Source organism: Alligator sinensis, unplaced genomic scaffold (genome assembly GCF_000455745.1).
Source record: "Alligator sinensis unplaced genomic scaffold, ASM45574v1 scaffold76_1, whole genome shotgun sequence".
NCBI lineage: Eukaryota > Metazoa > Chordata > Crocodylia > Alligatoridae > Alligator > Alligator sinensis.
Genome location: NW_005841865.1, coordinates 3029918 through 3039035, shown reverse-complemented (window position 1 = coordinate 3039035; position 9118 = coordinate 3029918). Strand labels below are relative to the sequence as shown.

Sequence of the window (9118 nt, the reverse complement as noted above, 5' to 3'; positions counted from 1 at the left end):
TTCCCTTTGATTTCAAAGGGCAGTGCAAGCATGGCCATTGAACACCCACAGATACCACCTCTAGGTTTTCAGGGCTGCCCACAACTGTGGCATCAACATGCTAGGACTAGACTTTGCCTTCACAGCCTGGATATATTGAGGGTTTATTAGGTGCAGTCTATGCACACTGCAAAATACCCTTTATATCCAGACAAAGTGAGGCTCACAAGTGTCATTTTCTTTTGCTTGCAGATATTTAGTAAGTGATAAGTGAACACTTAGAGATATTTAATAAGTGAACAATAGTGGTTTTTATGCTCAAGACTTATCCCATGTGGGACAAGGAGATGGCCATGAGTTGGAGATTACTAGTAACTTTTTGTCTTATTACAATAATAAAGCAAAGATAACACAGCAAATGCTTCTGTGTGAGAGGAGGGCAGCCCCTTTACCCATGGTGCTGATTGCTGGTAGTTGTAGTCAAAGGAGACAGCTGAGTTTCTGGAAGTGAAAGATTATTGTAGGAGGGAGTTACTTAGACTAGAAAAAAGCCCCAACTCAGATGTTTTATCTGATCCTTCTCTCTTGGTATGTGTCTGACTCACTCTTCTCTACTATCTGGGATCTAACACAACTGCCATGTGAGCTGTTTAGAGATCCTTGTTGATCTTTCTGCCTACCAGAGCCCTTACTGTCATCCACTCCCCTTCTTTCAGGTTGAAGGTAAGTATCTCTGTGCTGTAAATGAGGCTGAATGGCTTTTATATGGAGTTTACCAATGTTCTTTGAAGCATTTTGTCTAATTTCACCAACTCTCTCCAGTAAGATAAGAGTTAGACTTCTCGTTTAGGTTCTCTAAGAGCATGATTCAATTGTAGTTTGGGACCATCTCAAGGTGGTTTTCATTTTCACAGATATACTCCCCCAACCTCCCTCTTACACATGCCCACCTATGTAGTAGATTAGGCTTATTTTTAATTGAAATATGATGAGGAGAATTTAAGATGTTAGAAAATGTTAGACCTATCAACCCCTTAAGCCTGTCCTGCTTTTCAGCAACTTCCTGTAGTCAGTAAAACAGCTCCAGCCTACTAAAGAACAGAGTTGTACTTAGTATAGGAACAGGTGCTTTCCTCCTTTAGTCTAAGAAACTGGACAGCTGACACCACCTCTCATGATTCTACTAGCTCCCTCTCCAGCCCCCACCTCCCCCCTATTAAACAGTGAACTAGGGACCTCCAATGACTATTTTTTCCATGGATGAGGGTACACTGTATGTCTTTGCTTTCCTCAGCGTGAAAAGGCAGGGGGTCATCACTATTGCTTAAAATTGCTTTAGCAGATCAGTACCAGGCCTGGTTCTCAATTGATCTGTGCCTTATGGTTATTTATTGCCAGCATACATTCAGTGCAACATGCTACCAGTTCACAACTGTAGCATCTTATAACTTTTTCTACCATTACTTTCATAACAGTCATCAGATATTATCAACTGGTTATCCAACCTGCTTTATAAATTTTCTTTCACTTAAAAGCCGTCCTTACACTCTCCATTTAACTCTCATAGCCAAGATTTAGTACTTACTGTACTTCAGTTGTTTAATTACAATTACAAAGAAAGGATGATTAGTCAGTGTGTTCTGTAGCCACTTGCTTCACTCTCCCAGGCATCTTTCCAGCACAGGCTTGATCCAAAGCTTCCTTAAGTCAATAGAAAAACCCTGATTAATTTCAGTGGGTTTGGACCAAGCCCCAGATCTCTAATACTAATTTTTCTGCTTATCTTAGTGGACAACAATCCCTTTAATGTATGTTCAAACAGAACAAGGGTACTTGTCTTTAGTCAAATTAATAAGGAGCATAGTCTGCTCTATGCACACAGGAGACCAGTCTCAGTAAAACAAATATTCGTAGAGGTGAATACAATGTTGAATGAAATTGTACTCAGATTGCCTCAGACAGGCAGTTGGTTGCATTTTACTGTAGGTTTCAGCTGATTGTACAGCTTTGCTCAAACTGTAATTTCAAGTTCTCTTACAGAAACAAACCGCTGTCAAACCAACAGCAGAATCTTTGCAAACCAGAGAAGCAGGTAAAAGCACAGACTCAGTGGGAACTATTCAGACCATGTACAGAGAAAAACTAATGTTAGACATTCTAGGCCAACTGGTTGGCATAGATAGCTCAATCCCTGGCTTTGGTCCTTTTACACACAATGCATAACTTGTGAGCTCTCCTTATGTTCTGTGTGCATTTGTCTCCATGCTGGGCTGATTCTCTGTGCTGACCACTACTTTTCTAGGGGGATGCTTTGTTCCTCATTACGTGGAGTGATTTAACAGAGTTAATTGCTGTAACAATATTTCTTATGTTGATTTTTTTTAAGCTATTAAAATCGTTAGCATCAGGTTCAGCACCCTCATTGTCATTATTGATTGCAACATCTTGGTTGGCACATGCAAATATTCATCCTCAAGATTACCATTTTTGGAACTGGTAAAGTCCACCCTCCTTCTCATCCTCATCCTCAGGACATCATGCATCTCCCATCACCAGCAGTGGTAAATAGCAAATCTTTGCAAACTGTCTTGTCATTTATTTGGGAATTAATCAGTATGTTATATGTTAAATTACTATATAGGGGAATATATATTTTACATACATATTTAAAGATGGGGAAGAGAAACCTTGTCATTGTTATACATAGTTATGTGGCAATTGCAAAAAGTGCTTGGGGCACTTATTCTGTATTTTGTTGCTTTGATGCCTCTGGAGACAGAAATTCTTTATTCCCAGATCACCAATATGAGTTATGTGGGAATCTATTGCGCTACTCTGTTATTGTGCATCGCTGACCTGAAACACACCCTCTCTATGGGCAGAAGATAGCACATTCTGCATGGCCCAGGCACAAGAAGTGTCTTTGTACCACCACAATGTCGTACGCACAAGGCTTCCTTTGGCTTCCAAGCCTGGTTATAATCCCTTTCAGTTCCAGGTGCCACTCTGCAACATTTCACCAATTCAAATTCTAGCAGCGAGCATTATAGAGGAGAATGATACCTGTAACCAAGTAAAAAACATATTTTCAAAAAACCAGAAAAGAGGATATGAACTTGACAGAAATGTGCTCTCGGAAGAAAAATTACACTCACCCTTTTTTAACATTTAGGGGTGCATTTACCTTTAATACACACTCACTGCTGTTATAAACATCTGCTTTGCATCCTGTGTATCCAATAAATAAGTGCCGAAGAAATGAACTGCCCCCCCGCAACCTTTGTCTGAAGAAACTAGGAATTTATGCAAGACACTGGGTGCTCTAACGCCAGTGACTGGCAGAATTGTTTGTATCTGAACTGTTTAAATTGAGCAGAAAGCCAATGGGGTCTGAACAAGCCATTACATCTGCAAAGTAATTTCAATGCCTCTTGCTTGGGCTTTCAGCTCTGCACATAAGATAGATTCCCCATCAAATGTTGTTGTTAAAAGCAATTTTCAAAATTGCATTCAATCATAGAAATTCTGACCTCCTTGGGCATTTCTAGTTCATCTCCTTCAAAGGATGATTGTTCTTAACAGGGTTTTAAATGTCTTGAATGATGATGGGACACCCACCACAGAACTATTACTTGTATCAAATAGGACATGGGGTGAAATGCAGAGAACTTGCTCAATATCTATGTACCACTGTAAGCCTTTAAAATAAAGGGTAAATAAAGCTTAGGTGATGCACAGTCCTTGAAGTCATATTCTATAGAGTTTTTAAAGTTGAAAGATTCTGTTAGAAAAGATGTAACATCAGACGCTCTTTTTCTCCCCTCCCTTAACCTTCAAGGTTACCAAGATGTTGGCCGTGGTAGTGATCCTCTTTGCTGTCCTATGGATGCCTTACCGCACATTGGTCGTGGTCAACTCCTTCATGGACCCTCCTTACCTGAACATCTGGTTCCTCCTCTTCTGTAGGATGTGCATCTACCTGAATAGTGCCATCAACCCCATCATTTACAACCTGATGTCTCAGAAATTTAGAGCTGCTTTCCGAAAATTATGCAAATGTGAGCAGAAGAGGACTGAAAACGTCACTCAGTATAACATCCCAGTATACTACAGTGTCATGAAGGACAATTCCCACGATAGCTCTGATCATGATGTTACAGAACAAGAAGATCTAAATGGTTTTCCTTCCATGGCAAAGAAAAGTAAGCTTTCCAGCTAAACATAGTGACCCAGAAGCAAATAGTCCTTGAAAAGTTTGTGGTTGCATATGCACTGTCTGGAAATGCCTATTGAAATTGTTTCTGCAATGTGTGTACAGCATGCAGCAAGCTTAATTTAATAGCTCCCTAGAGCATTTAACAAAATAGATTCTTAGAGGGCAAATTAATTTGCTTTTCCTTTGTGTTAATTTATTCTCAGTGGGTACAATGTGTTAGACGTTGGTCAAAATTTTGCATCCTTAAAGAGCCTGTGGTTAATGTGACAGTGCAATGAAGTTTCCTGCTATGTGCAAACATTTGTACTTGTTGAGCTGGGTCAGAGCTTCCAGAAATCTCCAAAGGAAAAAAAATCAAGGGTGGATTTGGGTCTTCAGTATTAAATCTTCTCCATTAACCTCTGCCTTTCACCTGGTATTTAAGGACCAGTGAACTGCTAGAAAGACTGCCTTTCTGGTAGGACATAAAATTGAGACCTAGGCCTCTTGAAGTTATTAAATAAAAATCCCATTATCTCTTTGAATAATAGGAGTGGTGTTTGCTGAAGACATTGGAACTCATTTCAATTCAGATAATTTTATCTTTCCAACTCTAAATTTTGCCAGCAGTTTCAGTGGTGCTTTTCAGTAAGCTGTTGTGTGATGTTGCTGTTAAAACAGGCATTACACTGTATATAAAAATGGCTACATTTCCTTAGCTGATGAATCTGCTATTTACCATCAACAATTTGTATAAAGTGACTTTGACTTTGTCATGGTGAACGGTACCATATAGATGTATAATAGTCCCATTTTTAATTGTCATTACAATCTTGAAAGAGGAGTAGATGTTCATACTTCTATATGTCAACAAAACCATGTCAAAGGAGCATGTCCCCTGCTCGAAGCTGACACTCATCTGTAATACCACTTGGTAAGAGCAACAGCCAGTCACCAGTAGTACTTCTTGTGGGAGTCTTTTTACTCCCAGGCAGTAAAACAGCACTGTCTATAACAGCAAGCACCACTTAAGAGCAACACAGAACCATGTAGCAACATGTTGCTTCTGAAAAGGATTGGACTGTATTTGAACTGCACTTAAAGCAGAGAAACTTGCACTGACTGGAAGGAATATGCTCAACCCTAATATTTTTCTGTATTAAAAATGGCAGTATTCAGTAAGACCAGTGAGTAACAGCAACAATCTCCCTCAGCACTATTAGCTCACATTCTCACCACGCGTTAGACATCATGTTTCATTACGGTGTAGGTTTACTCTACCTTACAGCACCACATACTTAGAAAGTGGTGGGTGCTACTTTTAGAGCACAAATTTGCAGGTATCCCAATATCTACATACACAACAGAACTTGGGAATTCTGTCCTGTATTATGCCCAAACTGGAGACTATATAGCACATATTTAGTTTTGGTGTGATGTGTGTGTATTATACTGTCTTTTATGTCATGGTCTTGTTCAAAAATAACTGTAGGGCAAAGAAAATCTAAAAACATATTTTAAATATATTCAGATAATTCTTGAACATTCATATTTGTGGACATAACAGTGTTTCTTTGGGAATTTATGTACTAGTAGCTGAATTGTCATAAATGTCTGCTAGGATGTTAGGAACACAGTTTCTCCTTTTGTTATTATTACTGGAAGTTCTGCTTACAGATTTGGAAATCACTTCAACTGGATGGACTTTACAGGGCTACAGTGTGAGAAAACTGAACTGCTTAAACATCTGCTGAAGCAGCAAGAAAAACAAATCTCTTACCAGTGATATTTAATCTTCTCCCTTATTTAGAAGTCACAGTGCTTGAGATTTACATGCATTTCAGAAAGAATCAGTGGGAACAGGGGTTATCACCCAGTCATTTGGTTTGAAGGACTCACACCACCAGTCAGGTTCTAGGAAAGGTATAATGAAAAATCAGAAAGCTGCAGTACACATGAAAACCTGCCATGATCAATTATATCATATTAAAAGGAGACTATGTGATTCACCAAATAATCCTTACACAACAGTTCTAGCTGTTTTCTTGGTTTATTATGGGGCAATTTTATGTTATCTAGCAGGTAAGCAAGTTTAATTTGTATGTACACTCATGATCAGTAGTGAAGTCTTATTATTACTATTACTTTGTATTCTGGTGGCATCTGGAAGCCCCATGGTAGGAAATAGCTCCCCTATGCTTGGTACTGTAACATACATCTAAAGAAAAGACAGACCTACCCCAAAAAGCAGAGAGTCTAGGAAGTACACAGAGTACTAAAGTGTACACAAGACGAGTGACAGAGAACTGCTTTCTGATAGACAGTCCAGCTCTACCAAGGATGGATGGTTTACATGCTGATAAGAATAATAAAGCCAATAATAAAGACTGCACAGAAGGAAGAGCCAGGGCAACCTGAGCAGGGGTGTTCTGATAAGTATTATTTAGATTGTTTGCCCACTCAAATGTTGTATTTCTGCACAGCAAAACAGTGCTATTTGCCTATGTGGGAATCTCTTCCTGTCTGCCTTTGGATTAATTGCAAAGCAGATATAATTCAGAGAGGAGTCCAGACTAAAACCCTACTATCAGAAGACCTCCTCCCACAGTCATCACCAGATGGGCCATCACCAAATGGACCATCCATTTTATGGCTAGTCCCTATATCTACAGCATTTCAACTGCAAATCCAAATCTTGTGGTGTTCAAAGCCTGAAAATTAATTTTGCAGCTTTGCCTAAACTCTGATCTGTCGTGGCTGATTCACAAACTAAAATGATCCTTGGGTACTGACCCTGGTGGAGTAGACACAGAAAGCCAATTTAATAAGGGGGAGTGATGGGTATATAAGGTAAAAGAATGATAAACTCAAATATTAATAAGCCTCTAGTCTTAATGCATCAGTTGTTTTTTGTGCCCATGTTCAGCAACACAATGAAGGCAATCTAATCTACATGTTGAGAGAACTGGCCATCAAAATGGTGTTAAGCCTCTTGCACTTCAAGCCATCAGTAGCTAGCAGCTCATTCATCCTTTCAGTGTAATACTGCTGTCCCCAAGGAGGGGGTGTAATACTCCAATTAGTACCCTGACAACCAAAATCCTCTGTGCAAATGCTGAGATGGATGGAGTTTAGGGCACAGGGATCGCTGCATACAATAAAGGGGGGAGTTTGCTTTGCTGATTGGCTTGGGTCAGACATTTTTCCTGTCGTGTTTAGCACTTGGTGGGCATGCTGGGTGAAGATGAACGGTGTGTTCTACATGTTAATAAGGAGCACAGAGAGTAGTACTTTCACTGACTAGGTAATAATTTCAAGCAGGCATTTATACTGAAAGCTGGATCAGGCTCTGTCCTTTTTCAAAGCATCAGGTCCCCCTGTTTCCTCTTTCTAGAGCTTCAGTCTTTGAACACAGTAGGTGTGCGGTAGGCATGGGCTGTAGATAAACAAGGCTCAGATCAAAATGGCTAATGCTCACCAAAGAGTGAGTCCTGATATCCAGCCAGGCATCAGATGCATTTTAATGTGTTTTAAAGCCCAAAGTTTGTGCTTGCTAGATCTGTACAAATAATCCTAGGTTCTAAGATGGCCCTGGGAAACAGCAACTTTTATTCAGGGATTTATTTGTCACTTTCTATTGCTAATCATCCAACAGCTTGGCTGGATCTCTGGGGAAAATCAGACTTGGTGGCCAGTTTCTAGGGTGATGATGACAATAGTCAGGGCTGGACACAGGCATGGGCGAACTGGGTGGCCACTCAGGGCCCAGACAGAAAGGGGTCCCAAAAATGGTAATTTTTAAATTATCTCTGGCAAAGTGGGGCCTGATACTAAAAGTTCACCCAGGGTTGCCAGGAGTCTAGGGATGGTGCTGACAAGTTAGCTTCAGTTTAGATATCATTTCTAAACTGTCTGTCTATGCAGCAGCTCTCACTGGTTACCTAATAAAGCCACAACTCTCTTGGCTCCTTCCCAAATTGCATAGATTGTCCCTTAATTGCAGTGAGGGATTGCTGCCCTGTTCTACACTGCTCTCGACACATCTGGAAGGGAGGCAGCATGAGCTCAGAACAGAGAGGATCACAGGATCTGTCTGAGTTCAGCAGTCACAATAAAGAACCCCTCTATCCCCTTTCTCTTCAGGAATAAGACACATCACAGGATGACTTTGCCCCTTTGCACCTAACTTCAATTAGCTGGTCTGGGGTGAAGTAATCACCAGAAACTGGTCCAGCCTCCTCTCAGTATTTTCCACCTCCTTCTGGACACAGAATTCTTGAGGGGACCTGCACGGATACTTCTCTTCCTTGAGATGCCTCCACCCTTCCTGCTCCGACCACCCCTGGGCGTGTGGCAACATAGTTGCAACTGTCAGAACCTTGTACTCGCCTTTCCACTTCCTTCTCAACCCACAGATATTTGCTGTTTTAGACTCATTGCTTACGTGGTAAAGCTAGCACAGGCACTGTTTTCCCCATTTTCATGGTAGAATAAGTTTTATAACAGCCTACTTCACACTGATGTTTCCTCCAGAAGAATTTATTAATGTGCCCTCCTACATGTATTCTAATAAGATGTTAAACAATTAAATTGCAAGTGACAAACAGCAACAGACCATTAATGTGATCCTAAATGCAATCTTAACCGGTTCGCAAATAAGCAGAGTTCCAAATCTGCAGTGCTGCCTCCTCAGTGTCACTACAACAGTTCCCGAGCATGTTGCTTGTTTTTTAAACCTGTCAGTGAACTATATATTGTCTAAACAGACAGGGAATTCATCCTAGGACTTGGATGCTCTATCCTTGGTGACTGACAGCTGCTGCATGAGCACTTGTCGTGTTGAAAGTGAGCAGGAAGTCAGTAAAATGCAACAGCCCCTTTAAACCTCTAGCCGCAACTTAGATGGCTCTTGGGCTTGGCCCTCCAGCAGTTGCACTGTTCATT

At 40.6% G+C, this 9118-nt stretch overlaps 1 protein-coding gene across 1 annotated transcript in view; it reads left to right on the top strand.

Moving 5' to 3' along the window:
- Positions 1 to 4198, top strand: part of LOC102386980 (thyrotropin-releasing hormone receptor-like) — a 92735-nt gene extending 88537 nt beyond the window's left edge. Inside the window, exon 3 of the mRNA XM_025191986.1 lies at positions 3818 to 4198. Coding sequence (XP_025047771.1) covers positions 3818 to 4198 — 381 coding nt within the window. The remainder of the gene's footprint in view (positions 1 to 3817) is intronic.
- The last annotated feature ends 4920 nt before the right edge of the window (positions 4199 to 9118 follow it).